Source organism: Notolabrus celidotus, chromosome 12, assembly GCF_009762535.1.
Source record: "Notolabrus celidotus isolate fNotCel1 chromosome 12, fNotCel1.pri, whole genome shotgun sequence".
Lineage (NCBI taxonomy): Eukaryota > Metazoa > Chordata > Actinopteri > Labriformes > Labridae > Notolabrus > Notolabrus celidotus.
Window position 1 is genome coordinate 299,834 of NC_048283.1, and position 17,709 is coordinate 317,542.

At 39.1% G+C, this 17,709-nt stretch overlaps 1 protein-coding gene across 1 annotated transcript; it reads left to right on the forward strand.

Annotated features, from left to right (window-relative positions):
* Positions 1-2,789: 2,789 nt before the first annotated feature.
* ndufaf6 (NADH:ubiquinone oxidoreductase complex assembly factor 6) lies at positions 2,790-12,948 on the forward strand. Its single transcript, XM_034698558.1, has 9 exons — positions 2,790-3,004; positions 4,468-4,567; positions 4,767-4,889; positions 4,975-5,031; positions 5,104-5,206; positions 5,283-5,416; positions 10,561-10,662; positions 10,750-10,806; positions 12,666-12,948. The coding sequence occupies exons 1-9, from the start codon at positions 2,838-2,840 to the stop codon at positions 12,792-12,794; spliced, it is 972 nt and encodes a 323-aa protein (XP_034554449.1). The 5' UTR covers positions 2,790-2,837; the 3' UTR covers positions 12,795-12,948.
* Positions 12,949-17,709: the final 4,761 nt, after the last annotated feature.

Sequence of the window (17,709 nt, forward strand, 5' to 3'; positions counted from 1 at the left end):
TTTGTTTCTTTCTTTCATTCTTTCTTTCTTTCTTTCCTTTTTTGTTCTTTCATTCATTCCTTTTTTCTTGCTAGCTTTCTTTCTTTCTTTCTTTCTTTCCTTTTTTGTTCTTTCTTTCATTCTTTCTTTCTTTCTTTCCTTTTTTGTTCTTTCATTCATTCCTTTTTTCTTGCTAGCTTTCTTTCTTTCTTTCTTTCCTTTTTTGTTCTTTCTTTCATTCTTTCTTTCTTTCTTTCCTTTTTTGTTCTTTCTTTCTTTCCTTTTTCCTTCTTTCATTCATTCCTTTTTTCTTGCTAGCTTTCTTTCTTTCCTTCTTTCTTTCCTTCATTAGTTCGTTCGTAATTTTGTTCTCTCTTTCTTAATTCATTCATTCATTCTTTTTTCTTTCTTTCTTTCCTTCTTTCTTTCTCTCTCTGTCATTCCTTCTTTCCTGCTGTCCCTCTTTCTCTCTCTCTCTCTCTCTTTCTTTCTTTTTCTTTCTTTCCTCCTTTCTCTTTCTTTCTTTCTTTCCTCTTTGCTTTTACTTGAAGACACATTTAAGGCCTGTTACTCTGAACTCATACATGTATTGTTTCTCTTTTACTGAGTCATTTCTCACACTTATATTATACATATATAGATATTATTACAGATCCTGTTAATGTTTGAATGTAAATTAAAGGATATAAAAACATAATAAAGTTAAAGAAAACTCACTTTGTTAACACGCTATCCAACTGACAGATCTGCACACTGATGAGCACGAGCCCCACCAACTGGTGTAAAATTGAGGTAGTTTCCATGGGACGCGTTCTGACCATAGACTGTGGTTCTAACAGGTAACAGGGTTATCTTATGACTGAACAGGTGGAAGGACACAATAAGATCGTTTAAAAGGGTTTGTGTGAATGTGCCGCTCCGGATTCTCTACATTCCACAACAGTGACAGATTACTCTACACGTTTACACAAGTGTGAGTCCTGTCACTTATTCCAAGGCATGGAGAGGATCCACATCTTCTTCTGTTGTTGCAAATATGTGTTTATTTATATATTGACATGAGTTATAGGATATGGAAGCCCACAAAGGACATGATTAAATATTTTCTCTGTTTTCTCTGAGTTAATTTCACAAGTTCTGAACTTATTTTTCTCGTTATCTCAAGCTTTGTTTTCTGGAGATAAAAAGAAAACAGAAAATAAAATGTATTTAATCGTGTCCTTTTAGGGCTTCCATACTAAACATTAAAGGGGACATATCACGCATTTTTCATCAATATATATTGGTCTAAGAGGTCCCCAAAACATGTCTTTAAAGTTTATGCTCAAAAAAACACTTTGAAATCAGATTCTGGTCTGCCTGAAAAGTCCTCTTCTTCATTCCTCATCAGAACAGTCTGTTTTCCCTCTGACCACGCCCCCTCAGGAAGTGGATGTGCCTCGGCTCTCCAGCACGTTGATCTAATGTTTACATGTTGGCTGAATATACACGGCTGCTCAGAGATCGCGTTACTTCAACCCTCTGAATCTGATCCTGACGGAGAGGCGCCTGTAGCAGGACCTTTCTGAACGATTGGTCACAGATTTAGTGTTTCTTGTTGTTTTATTTGTCAGTATGTCGACGTGTGTCTTGGTACACAGCTACAGCTACAGCTATGAACATATAGCTATGTGGCTATGCTAATTAGCTCTAGCACTTATCCATGACAAATAAAAATCATCCACTAGATCTTCAAATCTGCAGACGTGGGGAGTAAAATCTACCTTTGTGTTTATTAAGACAGCCTACAACTAGCATGCCTCCCTCCTAAGCTCCTTGTTAGCACACATGTGTGCAGGGAATGAAAAACGGAGGAGGGGTTGAGTTGTATTTTATACAGTCTATGGGCTGAACAAGCTCCGAGCTCTGACTTCCTGTTACAGACCGGATATTGTTGTTACGTAACAAAAACACGGAAGTCTGAAACGGCTCGTTTCACACACATTTACAGAAAGGTGGAGAAATCAGAACAGGGGCAGAATGGATTCTTTTCATTCTTGGGGGCTTTGTAGACAGGGACACAGATTTCAGGTAAAGAACCATTAAAAAGTCAATTTTGCATGATATGTCACCTTTAAAGGAGAACATTTCTACATATGGTGACCAAGTAACTTCAGGCTATAGGAAACTTTGTTTAGACATTTTTTCCTCAGTAAAGAATAAAAAGACATTTTGTTACGAGACATTTATCTTAAAGGTTGAAGATCAACAACACAAAAAATTAGCTTTGTTCTCTGAATAAAATGAGATAAATGATCCTGTTATTGCAATAAAATTAACTTGTTATCTCAAGAAAACCAAAAAAATAAAATGTATTTAGTAATGTCCTTTTTGGGTTTCCATAATATGACCAACTCATGTTTTTTTAATCTTGTATTTGTGGTATATGGATTTGTTTGAGCACATTTCTGTAGTGTTTGTAAAATTATTATTAAGAAATGTTTAATTTTTTTTTCAAGAGGTTTTATTTTATATTATTTATTTATATGCATACGTTAGGAATAAATTAAATATTAAAAATTATAAATATTTTCATAAAATAATATTTTCATTCAAAACAAACAAATATTGCACATGAACTTGTCCTCTATCTAATTTGTTAAAATACAGTTTTTACAAATATGGTAAAAAATTAGATAAAATAAAATAAATAAAACTAAAGTAAAACATTTAATCAATTTAAAATACATTAAAATAAAGTAAAAAATTAAAGTAAAAAATAAAATACATTTTAAAACAAAGCGGAATCTTAGTCTGGCAGTCTCAGTTTCCTGGGGGACTGTTTTTGATGTGACACAGGGTGAGAGTTGAAGGGGAACATGGCAGCAGGCTTCAGATCTAAACCTGGATTATTAAGCAGTAGAACGGTTCTTTATCGAGCCCTGAACAGGAACCTTCCCCCCGGCAGGGTCCTGGTCCACAGAGAGTCCAGCAGCTCGACAGCAGACTCAGACCTCAGTGAGAAGTTCTGCCTGGACCTGGTCAGGTGGGCTGGACTCATGCTTACAACACAAGCTGGATCAAGATTATACCTCCTTTAGATCTGTATTTATAGAGCAGATATAAAACTGTTTATATTAGTATGGATGCGCCCTGACCATAGACTGTATATAAAGGGTCCTGACATGCGCACTGAGGAGCGTTTAAAGGGGAGACACGCAGTGAACCAGACTCCGTTTAAATATCCGTCAAAAATAAGAAAAATCTAAAATTACAAACAAATAAGAGAAAATCTGTGAAAATGTAAAAAGGACATTTAATCATGAATGTCTTATTATAAATTCGGCTTCATCAGAGTGACCGTGAAGCATGTATTTTACATGATATCAACTTTTAACATTTAAATTCAGTCTGTTTCCCTTTCTTATCTGAGTCATCAATCAGCAGGGACACAGAGATTCACTCTGATCAAAGTTTAAAGGTTGAATCTGTTTAGATCGACTCTGTGAAGGTTCTTTATACTGTTGAATTATTATATTTTAATATTATGGGGAGTGGATTCTACAGAAAAGGATAAATGCAACTGAAAAATAATAATTTGGAGGGTGTGCAAGCAGAAATTTTTTTTTAAGCTGTAATTATTTTTTCTTTCTGTCAAAGTGATAATTTTGACATTAATATCAGAGTTAAAAAAAAATGACACCTCAAAAAAATATTTTTTTTTCTTAATTAATTAAAAGTCAGAATTCCAGAACTCAGAGAGTGAAGTCAGAATTGAGACAAAAAATTATACTTACATTTTTTTTGCTTGCCTGCCCTCCCAAAAAAATATTTTCATTCAACCTTATCCTCTTTTGTAGGTTTGGCATAAATGTAAACAAAAGAAATAGTTATTTAAGGGAAAGAATTAATTGTGTTTTTCATTTTAAGCTTTTGTTTAAAGTTGTAATAAATGAGAGTTCTTGTTTAGTTTGACTGTAGATACATTTACAGTTTAACATCCTGGTACCACAGATGTAAAGTAAGTGATTACATTTACTCAAGTTACTGGAAATTATTAGCTTTTTGTTTTTAAAATCAGTTCTATATTACTTTTATTTAAGTAATTCTTTCTGTCACATTTTTTACTTCTCTACATTTTATTTGGCGTCTGTTACTGAGTAAAAAAAAAAGGTGCAAAGTAAAAAAGATACAAGCTGTCTAACATGAAGCCTAGAGGAGCATGCATGCTGAAAATCACAACAAGAAGTAAACAATGCTTTGCAAAACCAACGACTCCTTCCAAACATAGTACAGTTTAGTCTGCAGGCTGTGACCTGATTTTCACCTGCATGAGCGGGCCTGAAAAATGTGATATAGAAGAAAAGGTGCAGCAAAAATATTCAATAAGTTCAGACTCGATAGGTGTTGTGTCACCTTTTGGTTATACCTCAGAAATCAGCGTGGGATCATACAGAAATACCAATAAAAGTGTCAAATAATGATTAAAATATCTCTCCTCCTCCTCAGGACCAGAGACTATGACGGCTTCGTGTCCTCCCTTCTCCTTCCTGAGGAGGCGCGGCGCTCCTCTCTGGCTCTGAGGGCGTTCAACGTGGAGCTGGCACAGGCAGGTAGTCCTACAACCAGGCTGGAGTGGACTAATGACTGATAATGCTGCTCCTGTTGTTAAGAAAATAATATTTAGATTTAAAGACCAACATGGTGCTCAGACATCCTGCAGGTGTTCATGATGCATCAGTTGAAAATCCTGCACCCTGCTCTTGCTCGGCTCTCAAACTTTTCCCACGCATTCGTTCTGCCAAAAGGTGAAGGACTCCGTTTCCCAGAAGACCATTGGTTTGATGCGGATGCAGTTCTGGAAGGCGGCGATAGAAGACATCTACAGAGACGACCCTCCGAAACAGCCGGTCAGCGCCGAGCTGTGGAGGGTAAATATCAAACAAACACCTGACAGAGAAGTTCAATAAATACCTACTTTAAAATGATGATGATGAGGATGATGATGCTCTGCAGGCGGTGAGGAAGCATTACCTGACGAAGAGGTGGATGCTGAGGATCATCACAGAGAGGGTCAGTTCCTTCTCTAAGACCTGATTGTGGTTTTAATGCTTTGAAGTAATCATCACGTGTTTGTTTGATCAGGAGAAGGACCTGGATGACCGGGCGTACAGGAACCTGCAGGAGCTGGAGACGTACTCAGAGAACACACAGTCGTCTTTAATCTACCTGCTGCTGGAGAGTTTAGGTAAGGACGGGTGAAGGGAAGGTCATCAGGTTACAAAGTCAGGATGAGTTGAAGCTAATCTTTCTGTTTTTTGCAGGCGTGAAAAACGTGCACGCAGACCACGCCGCCAGTCACATCGGGAAAGCTCAGGGGATCGTGACGTGTCTGAGAGCGACTCCGTACCACAGCAGCCGACGGAAAGTCTACCTCCCCATGGACGTCTGCATGCTGGTGAGTCGCTGCTTCACGGAGGCAGCGTTTCTTTTGTTTCAAAGTCAGCAGGAAGGAGTCTCAGGAGGAAGAAGTCTTACCTTCCTCCTCTCAGAGTCAGGAAACGAAACACTCCTCCTTTAAACACGGCGGCTTTGTTTAGCTCCTTAGACGACAAACATTCAGATCACTGCGCTCTGACCTGCACCGTCACATCTGAGGATTTAGAGCTGATGAATATCCTGAAATGTCTTGCTAAATATGCTCTCTATTGTATCCCCAAACTGGTAACTATCCAGGTTTTGACACAGAGCTGTGAGACTTTGCAGCTGCAGCTTTGGCTTCCTGACTAACATGCATCAGGAGAAATCATTCATGCAAATGAGAAAGAGAGATGTTTGACAGTCCGCCAGGTAGATTCTATCAGACTTCCACCAGATCTGTGTCTGGTCCATCTCCAATCCGTCTCCATGCTCCCTCGTCCGGCTGTGTTTTCAGGACCACCGGACAGCTGGAGTCATGTGACCGAGGTTTCCCCTTGGTAATCACTGAATCAAGGATTCTCTTCCTCCTCCTCTCCTCATCCATGTTGTCTTTCTGGTCCTCTGAAAACCTCTGACCTGTTGACTCCAGGCCTGGCTCCGCTCATCATGACTTTGGTTTGTTGTTGTAGTTAAGTGAAATACGATCTGGTGATAACACAGAGGCTTTTATTTTGAAAATCAAGCTGCTATTTTGATATTGTTTTGGTGAAACCTGACTTCCTGTCCCGCTCCATCTGCTCTGTTGAGATTGATGCGTCGTGATCCGGCATCCGGCACAAATAGAAGTCTTGTGTATCTGATCCGGAGGACTCTGACCTGCCGGATCAGAGACAGAGCCGGAACGCAATGGAGCGGATCAAGAGGAGGAGGAGGAGCAAGACATTTGCAGTGTGGGTGAGGAGGAGGAGGAGGAGGAGGAGGAGGAGGAGGAGGAGGAGGAGGAGGAGAAGAAGGAAGACATTTACAGTGTGGATGAAGCATGAAAGAGGATGGATGCTTCTGACTCCAGGCCCAAGTCTCTCACCTCACATCCCCTCCCCCCTGCTGACTGTAGAGGGCGCTGTGCACTCACTGAGACACGCTGCTCTCCTTCATGAGAGCGTTCCAGCTCATAGTTTATGTCCAGATGTTTACTCACTTTTAACAAAGAGCAGAAAGAGCAGAGATATTATGATGAGGGCGTTAATGGACGAGTCTCTGATCCTTTTCTTTAGAGAGTACCTCACAGTTGGTTTGAAACTCAGTGGATATGAAGGAGAAACAAGAGGAGAAAAGATGTGAGAACACAGCAGAGAGAACATACTGTGATGGTCAGAGATGAAAGAAATATGAAACATTAGCTTCGTCACTCTCTTCTCTTCTAAACAACAGCCGGACACGTCGGCATTGAACTCAAAGAATGTCACTGAAAGCTAAAACAGATAAAACGGCGTCCTTGTGTGTGAACCTCTTAACAGCCAACCTGCCCACTCACCTCCTCCGCTCTGCCATCCACCCGCCCCCCCCGCCCCCTCTCACTCAGCCGGTGTCTCTCTGTGGAGGAAACACTCAGGTGTTAAAACAGCCGCTCTGCTTTATAATAAGAAACACATTCAGACCTGTTCTCAGAAGGTTCATCTGGATGATTTTACTTTCTGTTGTTTGAGTCCATAAATATCAGAGGATGTGGAAGGAGGTCATCACAAGTTTAAACAGTTTTTTACTAAACCTACAGGTGAAAACTAAAGACTTAGTTTGAAATAATGAATTAAAGGCCTTTTGCTCCCCACATTTTAAATAACTAAAACCAGAAAATGTTTGACATATATTATTGTTTTATTTGTATTATGATTTTATTCTATTTGAATATTTAATTTGGATCATTTATCATTTATTTTACTTTAAAAAATTTACATGCATTATATTTTGTTATTTTTTAATTAATTAAATTTTCTGACTTTCAAATTTAATTTAATTTTGTTTTATTTTTATTTATTTTAATTTAATCCAATAAAATTTTAATATATTTTTTAATTAAATTGATTGTATTTAAATGTTGGTGTATTAACTTTTTTATTTCATTTAATTGTATTCCAATTTATTTAAATTTACTTACATATTTTAATTACATTTATTCCATTTGATAAGTTATTTAATTCAGTTTTATGTTTATTTATTTTACTTTAATTTATTTTATTTTATTCTAATAATTTTTCAGTATTAAATTAAATTAAATTATTCAATTTAAATGTATAAGTATTGAGTTTTTAATTTAATTTAATTTAAATTTATTTAAATTTATTTTATTATTATTTTAATTTAGTTATTTTAATTTAAATTGAATTCCTTCCATTGTGTTATTTTATTCAGTTTCATGTCTATTTATTTTACTTAAAAACATTTTAATTAAATTTTTGTATTTAAATATATGTGTATTTAGTTGTTTTATTACATTTATTTTATCTTTTGGAATTATATGACTTTTATTAATTTTTTTTTGGATTACAAAATAGTGCAGGAATTATTTGAAGTTTAATGATCCGGTGAGTTTTGTTGTTTTTCTGTATCTTTAATTGATGAAAGTTGGTGTTTTATGTTAAACTTTATAAATTGTTCTCTCTATAATGTCGAACATTGTATTTCTGTCGCTTGTTTGCATGTATATAAATGTTTATTCCTTCCTTATTCTTATGTATGTCACCATTTCCTGAGTGCAGTGTTTCTGATTCAAGTCATTTCCTTTCCATCAGCTTGTTATTTTTATAATTCTCAGAGTCTCATTTTTTCCTCACGTCGCTGCTAAAAGCTTCGACGGCTCTCAGGCTGATTTCTCCCGTTGTCATTCAACAGGAGGAGAAATTACTCTGAGCAGAAACAGTTCAGTCACATATTACAGACCATGACAGAAGCTTTTATTAATGTCGCTCATTATTCTGAAGATGGAAGCGTGTTTTATTCTCACTGTCTCCTGAATACTGATGTTTCATTAAAGATCAAATTCATCCAGAGGATCTTTGAGGGATTAAAAGCAGAAATAGATTTAACATTCATACTTATAGTCTGAGTCAAACATCCATACACACTGACCTTCCTGCAGTCAGACTCAGCTCAGTTAATGAACCCTTATAGAAGCAGACTCATTAATGGATCTGGATGTTTATTCCTCCAGCGTCAGGCCGTCGATATGGATGAAAAATAAAAATAACCCAATTAGGAGAAATATGTTTCAATCTGAAATTGAAGAAATGTTTTTTTTGAAGGCAGTTTCCATGGACACCAGGGGTCGTCTTCATGTGAGGTGTCTCTGTCTGGTTTCAGTCTGTGATAGAAGAAATACCAAAACCTGCTCTGCTGGACTTCTGACTCCTCTGTTGAATAACGCTGAAGCTGAAATCTGACATTTGATGCACGTTTTTAATATTCAAAATTCTACATTTTGACAGAATTTCATTTTTTCTCCCAATGCATATCTGTTCCAAATATCCTTTATCAGTCATATGAACTACACAAAATGATACTGGTCAAATCTTAATGTGAAGTAAAGTTTGAACCAAGCGGCAACTTCCAGTCTTAAAGGTGACATATCACGCTTTTTTCATCAACATATATTGGTCTAAGAGGTCCCCAAAACATGTCTTTAAAGTTTATGCTCAAAAAAACACTTTGAAATCAGATTCTGGTCTGCCTGTAAAAGTCCCTCTTCTTCAGTCCTCCTCAGAACACTCTGTTTTCTCTCTGACCACGCCCCCTCAGGAAGTGGGTGTGGCCTCCTCGGCTGTCCAGCACGTTGATCTAATGTTTACATGTTGGCTGAATATACACGGCTGCTCACAGACCCGCGTTACTTCAACCCTCTGAATCTGATCCAGAATCTGATCCTGACGGAGAGGCGCCTGCAGCAGGACCTTTCTGAACCATTGGTCACAGATTTAGTGTTTCTTGTTGTTTTATTTGTCAGCATGTCGACGTGTGTCTTGGTACACAGCTACGAACATGTAGCTAAGTGGCTATGCTAACTAGCGCTAGCACTTATCCATGACAAATAAAAATCATCCACTAGATCTTCAAATCTGCAGACGTGGGGAGTAAAACCGACCTCTACCAGAAAGGCAGCAGGACCTTTTATGAACCATTGGTCACAGATTTAGTGTTTCTTGTTGTTTTATTTGTCAGTATGTCGACGTGTGTCTTGGTATACAGCTACAGCTACAGCTACAGCTACAGCTACAGCTTTGAACATATAGCTATGTGGCTATGCTAATTAGCGCTAGCACTTATCCATGACAAATAAAAATCCTCCACTAGATCTTCAAATCTGCAGACGTGGGGAGTCAAAGCGACCTTTGTGTTTATTAAGACAGCCTACAACTAGCATGCCTCCCTCCTAAGCTCCTTGTTAGCACACATGTGTGCAGGGAATGAAAAACGGAGGAGGGGTTGAGTTGTATTTTATACAGTCTATGGGCTGAACAAGCTCCGAGCTCTGACTTCCTGTCACAGACCGGATATTGTTGTTACGTAACAAAAACACTGAAGTCTGAAACGGCTGGTTTCAGCACACATTTACAGAAAGGTGGAGAAATCAGAACAGGGGCAGAATGGATTTTTTTCATTCTTGGGGGGTTTGTAGACAGGGACACATATTTCAGGTAAAGAACCATTAAAAAGTCAATTTTGCATGATATGTCACCTTTAAAATATGAAGCCAATATGGAAGTGCTAAAAACTGCAGTTCATCAAGCGTCCACTAGAGGCTGGCTGCAGAAACACAGGAAACCACATACACACCCATTCAAAGAAGACAATCTTTACAGCAGGAATAAACATGTTTACAGCCTGGTTCAAAAGACGAGCTCATTTCTCAATGTACGGGTGGGGGGGGATTTTTTCATAATGTGGCAATATCAGAGATATTTATATTACAAGTCTTCCAATGAGAGGCACAGCTGACTTGATTGACAGGTGGGAACACTGCAGCTGTTGGCTAGAAGGCTCAAAGCCCGCCTCTTTACGTCACAATCGCTCGACCGAATCCTATGTCCATTATTTACACAGCCTCTGGTTTAAACAGCTGCAGATAAACTGGAGGACGTTAAACCGTGCCGACCTAAATCCATATATACTTTGATTTGTGTCCTGCAGCACGGAGCTTCTCAGGAGGACTTCATCCGCTGCAGCCGGGAGCAGAACGTCCGAGACGTGGTGTACGACATCGCCAGCCAGGCTCATGTGCATCTACAACACGTACGTACAGAAACACTCCTGACACGTCACGATGGGAGTGTTTAAAGTGAGCAGACACTGATGGAGGTCTCGTGTTCTCTCCTGCAGGCCAGATCGTTTAGTCCCAACGTCCCAGCAGCTGCGACGCCGGCCTTCTTCCAAACAGTGAGTCTTCAAAAATGGTCACCATGTTTTCCTCCAGGGTTTAGGGATTTCCTTTTCTATTCATATTTAAACTTAAATTCATAATTTCAGATATCAATCAATCAATCAGACTTTATTTATAAAGCACTTTTCATACAATGACATTGTAACACAAAGTGCTGTACAGAAAAACAACTTCAAATAGAATACATTAAGAAAAAGATCCCACCCCCAGCCAAGACCCCAAACCCACCCCACAATCCTAAGGTTAACAACACAATATAATCAACAATAATAATAAAAACTATAAAAATAAAATAAATAAATAAGAAAGAAGTTTCTGAATGAAGTGAGGAAACGCTCTCATGATATCTTAATGAGTAAACACTGGAGGAAAAATAAAGATGTTAAAACTCAACACAGGAAATTAAAATCACCAAAATAAAATACATTTCTAAGATAATAAAACACTAAAATATTAAACCATTAAAAGAACTTAAGATGTTATACTTAAAATAAATACATAAGTGCATAAGTGAATACATTTGAAATAGATAATAAATAAATAAAACTATTAAGAATAAAAATAAAACTTAATTAAAAGCAAGACTAAAAAGGTAGGTAGATATAACCGACTTGTTTTTGTTAACCCGTTTTGGTTCCTTAAAAAAAAAATATATATAAAAAAAATTAATAAAAACAAATAAATAACTATTATTATTATTATAACACCAAAAACCTGTGATAGGTTTGCGACCGGTCTAGGGTGTACCCTGCCTTCCACCCAAAGCCAGCTGGGATAGGCTCCACCCCCCCGTGACCCCTGACAGGATAAGCGGTCAAGATAATGGATGGATGGATAACACCAAAAAACAAAATGAGGAACACAATTAAAAAAAAAAAAAAAAGGTATTCTTATTTGAGATTTTCAAAATAAAATTCAACCTCTTATTTATTTTTGAACTCCTCAGTTTGTTTTGCTTTTGATTACATTAAATCCTAAATCTAAGAGTCTGCCGGTGTATGAGTCTCTGAGTTCACCTGGATCTAAAACCTGAACCCTGCACATGTTCAGCTGCAGGAAACTGCTGATGTGGTCACAGCTTCTGAAGCGTGTCACTGAGTAAATGTGTTTCCTCTGGCGGGTCGGTGGATGCTCGCTCTGCTCCCGCCGTGAGTCCATAAACGTGTGACCTGCTGTGAATACAGTGCAGCGCTGCAAACCCCTCTGTAGTCCTCTCAGGGAAAGCACTCTGCCCTCTGACTCTCACGCTGCGGCGGCATGCTCACACACATGAGGTTACTCAGGTGTGTGTGTGTGTGTTTGAGTGAGTGTGTGGTGCTCTTCCAGCTCAGTGTGCTTGTCCACGTGAGGAAGCTGACACAGCCACTCGTGCTTTCACGGCGTGCTGAAAATTTAATTCAGATGAGTCGCAGGTTTGGATTGGAGTGTGGCGTGAAACTGCAGGAAACAGAGAGCGAGCGGGTGAAGCCCGAGGGACATGAATACACAGACGGAGCTCCTTCACACACCACCAGTCTTTATTTAAACCTCTGCTGAGCAGAGCCGGGCCGGGCGGAGAGAGACCAGGAGACGTATCAGAGACTCAGATGGAGGATAATCTCATGTTTGGAGTTTTTACGGTGATGTAGATTATAGATTCTACGTCACCCTGAGACGTTCAGCAGTGCATACGCTGGAGTTTCATCCCTAAAATCTACACAACCTAAGCTAAAAGGTCCTGTAGCTCAATCACCTGCAATAATTCAGTAAAGAATTCAATTCAGATCATAAATTAAAAAAGGTTCAAACATCAAATTTTGCCTCTTAAACTATGTGCATGGTGAACTCTCTTCTTCTGTGGTGTTGCGTGCTGCAGGTGGTGTTGGAGGACTACCTGCAGAGAGTGAGGCGGGCAGATTTCGATGTTTTCAACCCCAGTCTGCAGAAGAGGAACCCCCTCATCCCCTTCCAGCTCTACCTCCGGTCCTGGAAGAACACCTACTGACGTCAGACCTCTGTCTGCTGAAAGTCCGGGTTCATCTGCGGCCTTTTGGAGAGCCAGAGACTGAACCCACTCCTCTGACTGAAGACTGAACAAGACCAAACTTCTGCACTGAAATCTGCCTCCTTAAATAAAAAACCAACAACCCCAGATCAGACCTGAGACACCATGCTGTCGTTTCTCAACAACTGACTCACAAACCAAATTTGCTCTTCCAAATATTGCCAAAAAGGAAAGTTTGCTATAGAGACAGGCGTCACCAGCAGAGCTCAAGTATTCAATCATAGTTCCCTGGATGTCTGAGTGCATGATTTTAAAGATGTGCAAGTTTATATGCAAATATTCTTCCTCCTTTTGTAGCTTGAGCTGCTATTTCTGGTAGATATTATCACTCCAGAGTTCATGTCTGAGATTTTAAAACACTGTGACATCCCACAGATGAAGTCTGACAGGCAGGAAACATGTGAGTCAGACAGATTTTATCTGCATAGAAAACAAAGAACAACATTTCAGTTCCCAGACCAAACTTTCCTCATCACATCACAAGAAATATAAGATTCTTATAAAAACAACATCTCCTTTTTTCCACCTTTTACCAACAAAGTGACACTTCAACATACACACTACCAGTCAAAAGTTTGGACACACCTTCTCATTCAGTGGTTTTTATTTATTCTAATTATTATCAACATTGTAGATTAATACTGAAGACATCAGAACTATGAAATAATCTGGTTTTGCCATAATCTGGATTACAACAGGAGTCAAATAGAGCTATCCATTGTGTACTAACCCTACCTCTGAACAACACACTGATGGTCTCAAACACATTAAGAAGGCAAGTCATTCTACAAATGAACTCTTGACAAGGCTCATGTTCATTAGAAACCATTCCAGGAGACCACTTCATGAAGCAGACTGAGAGAAACCATTCCAGAAGACCACTTCATGAAGCAGACTGAGAGAATACCAAGAGTGTGCAAAGCTGTCATGAAGGAAAAAGGGGGCTACTTTACAGAATCTAAAATATAAAACAGATTCTGCTTTAACACTTTTTTAAAAATTAAATAATTCCATATATGTTCTTTCATAGTGTTGATGTCTTCAGTATTAATCTACAGTGTTTACAATAATTAAAATAAATACAAACCCTTGAATGAGAAGGTGTTTCCAAACTTTGGACTGGTAGTGTACATTTAAAATAAAGTTTTTTTTCTGACTTTAGCGTGCATTTATGGGAATTTTCCCAGCCTAAAGATATTTTTTCAATCAAACATATTCTATACAAAAAGATAGACATCATGACAGCTCCCCTAAAGTGAAGCCAAAATCCAATTATAACAGATTGGACTTGGGTTGAACTAGAAAATTAAAATACACGCCAAATGATGTAATAATTAGATCTTATTGTGCTGATTTATATCACAGAGTTTATTTATCTGAATTGTTCAGTTTGAATTTATTATTTGATTATATAAAAAGTGGTGTAAAGGAGGAAAAGAGGGGAGGGGCTTATTAAATGTCATTTTTTTAGATCCACTTTTCTTCAGAATGTCGACTGTTCTCTCGGAATTCTGACATCAAAGACATTCTAGAACTCTGCCTGTGATTCCGGAATCCTGGCTTTTGATGATGTCACAGGCAGAATTCTATTACATCATCAACGTCATGATTGACAGCTTGTGTGGACCAATGAGGTTCCTGCAGCGCTGCGTGCTCTGGATTATCAAAGTGAGAGGGAACGTAACAAACACTAATACCAGAGTCATTGAACGCACCATAACCGTGAGAGTCTGCTTCAAACCCACACACGAATCTGTGACGCTGTGGACCGGACCCACCTGAGGACTGGACCCACCTGAGGGAGCGACAGAGGTTAATATGCAAGTTTGACGTGTCATGGTACACATTCAGGTATTTCGTCCCTCACTCGTCGTACTTTGATATTTTTGCTGCAAAGATTCTTCGTTCTTTCTTTTCCTCATCTGGAGGATGAATCACTCAAACTGTAGAGAGAACTATTACAGAGAGCTCTGATGTAATCTTGATCCCAAATTATGGGTCCAAAATTATGTTCAAGGGCCAATCAATGACAAGCACTGGACCATTAAAGATAATAAGACCTTCTCTGTTCGTGCCGGGAGCAGCATCGAGGATGTTTTCATTTCTGCGCTCGATGAAAAGTGCTCATGTGGAGAGCTGTTATAAGTTTCCTTCTGCAGAAAGGACTTCACACTGCTCCTCCTGTCTGCTTCCCTCTTACTGTCTGTCAGTGAGAATCTTTCCTGAGATAGATTTGATCTCCTGGAGCTAAGCGCACTGAGCGCTGATGGAGAGGAGAAAGCTTTGTCTCACACTGAGGCCGACAAACAAAGAGAGGACATTTTTAGGACCAATCACACTCAGACGGCTCGCTCTGATTAAACCTAAGAGGAAACACAGCCGCACATTGTGTCTGTTGTTTAGCATCTGAAGGATAAAATTACACCACAGTGTTTGAATAAAGTCTGTATGGAAGTGACAATTTTCTTGTTTTGCTTGTTTTATTTTCTCTTCATCTGACAGAAGCAGCGATGGAGAGTAAACAAGATTCTCTCTGGAGCTTTGTTGATGCACGAGTTTCATTTATTTAGGGATTACACATCGTTTTAACCAAAATATGAGACAAGAATTTTCTTTTATTCCTTTAAAATACATCTGAAAAAGAGTGATTCTTTTATATTTGGGGTCTAAACTTCTAAAAACCAGCATTCAATGAAAACAGACAGCGCCACCTATCTGTAAAGCGAGTTTACGCCACGTGGTTGAGGCCAGCTGTCACTCACAACCACAGCAGCAAGGGGATAAAAGATGGAGAGACACAGTGATGGTCCAGAACAAGACCCAAAAGTAGGCGGAGTTATGATGCTGTTTTTAAGATAATGGCTATCAATGCAGAAGAGACCCAAAAGTAGGCGGAGTTATGACGCTGCTTTGATAATGGTTATCGATGCAGAAGAGTCCCAAAAGTAGGCGGAATTATGATGCTGTTTTTAAGATAATGGTTATCAATGCAGAAGAGTCCCAAAAGTAGGCGGAGTTATGATGCTGCTTTGCTAATGGTTATCAATGCAGAAGAGTCCCAAAAGTAGGCGGAGTTATGACGCTGCTTTGATAATGGTTATCAATGCAGAAGAGTCCCAAAAGTAGGCAGAGTTATGATGCTGCTTTGAAGTAGGTGGAGCTATGATGCTGTTTTGAAGATAATGGTATCAATGCAGAAGAGACCCCAAAGTAGGCGGAGTTATGATCCTGTTTTGAAGATAATGGTATCAATGCAGAAGAGTCCCAAAAGTAGGCGGAGTTATGACGCTGCTTTGAAGTAGGTGGAGCTATGATGCTGTTTTTAAGATAATGGTATCAATGCAGAAGAGTCCCAAAAGTAGGCGGAGTTATGACGCTGCTTTGAAGTAGGTGGAGCTATGATGCTGTTTTGAAGATAATGGTATCAATGCAGAAGAGACCCCAAAGTAGGCGGAGTTATGATGCGGTTTTTAAGATACGCTTATCAATGCAGAAGAGTCCGAAAAGTAGGCGGAGCTATGATTCTCTTTTTAAGCAAATGGTTATCAATGCAGAAGAGACCCAAAAGTAGGCGGAGTTATGATGCTGATTTGAAGGTAATGGTGATCTATGGGGAAGAGACCCAAAAGAAGGAGTTTCAATGCTGACTGCAGTGGTACGTTAGCACATGAAATGGTCCTTTTTGTCTTCAATGGAATAAATTAACATGCTAAATAATAATATTCTGATCATGATAGCTGTACTAGTTTAAATATTTATCCTGCCCTGAGCGGTGTCTTTGTGCAGCAGACAGTGTGCACATACAGAACATGTTTGCTGTGACATTTAATCTGCATATGCAATCATTTGCCATGCTTATGTTTATCTGTAAATCCCTGTCGGACTTCCAGGTTTGTGACCCTGCATGTACTCTGGGGATGTTCTCAGGAATAAAAACTATTCTTCACGTTACCCTGCTTCAGATTCAACGTTTGGGAGCATGTTAAACTGTGTTAGAGAAAGTCCTGACTTTGTTTTATCACAGAAATCTGACAGCTATAGTTAACACCAGATAAATGTAATGGAGGAAGGTGGAGCTGTGAGCGGTTCCAACACTAACACGTCTTTAGCAGAGTTACAAAACAATTAGCTCCTAACGTGTGACAGAGATCTCCCAGGATGTTAAATCTCTAAGCTCTCCTGTCAGACGGGAGTTCTCAGACCGCTGTTGGTAAGTGCAGGATAATTTACCCGGCGTCTCGCTGTGACTTGACAGGTTTCTCGTTAAGCCCTAATTAAGACTCGTCCCCTCTGCCTGAAGCCGTCACTGTGAGCACACAGACCTGCAATTTCCTGCTCTGACCTGCTGTTTACACATCAAACACACGGGCTCTACACTGAGGAGAGAATAAAGAGCATTAATTAGGACATATCGGCCCCCTCATGAATCATTGAGGCCAGAGAGGAGACTCATTCCCCCTCAGTGAGTCACTGAGAGAACTGTTACAACTTTAAAGTAAGTTAACTACCACTAGGGGGCAGAGTGTGTTCAACACGAGCAGAGTGATGGACGTTTATTGGTTTACACTAATGTGAAACAACCAGGCACACTTTCTTTTTCTTTATAGGGTGTAACTTCATTTTTTTATTACACTACTTGGAGGAGTTGGACTGCTAGCTTGCTTTGTAGTACTATTACACTTTACTGGATGTAAAGGCATTAAAGTACAAAAAATACAAAGCTTGATCCAAAAAGGCAGTGTCACCTCTCCTACGAATGGCAGTCGTTAGCCTAGTTCCTGACAGTTGTTAGCTTACCTCCTAACAGTCGTTCAGGACCTTCCTGGGAGACGTTAGCCTAGTCCCCTTGGAGTCA

What these genes read in the sequence shown, in the direction of transcription:
- ndufaf6 (XM_034698558.1), top strand. Translation starts at nt 2,838, where the DNA reads ATGGCAGCAGGCTTCAGATCTAAACCTGGATTATTAAGCAGTAGAACG. An exon ending in TTCTGCCTGGACCTGGTCAG is followed by an intron (nt 3,005 to 4,467) that starts GTGGGCTGGACT and finishes CCTCCTCCTCAG; the next exon opens with GACCAGAGACTATGACGGCT. An exon ending in TCAGCGCCGAGCTGTGGAGG is followed by an intron (nt 4,890 to 4,974) that starts GTAAATATCAAA and finishes GATGCTCTGCAG; the next exon opens with GCGGTGAGGAAGCATTACCT.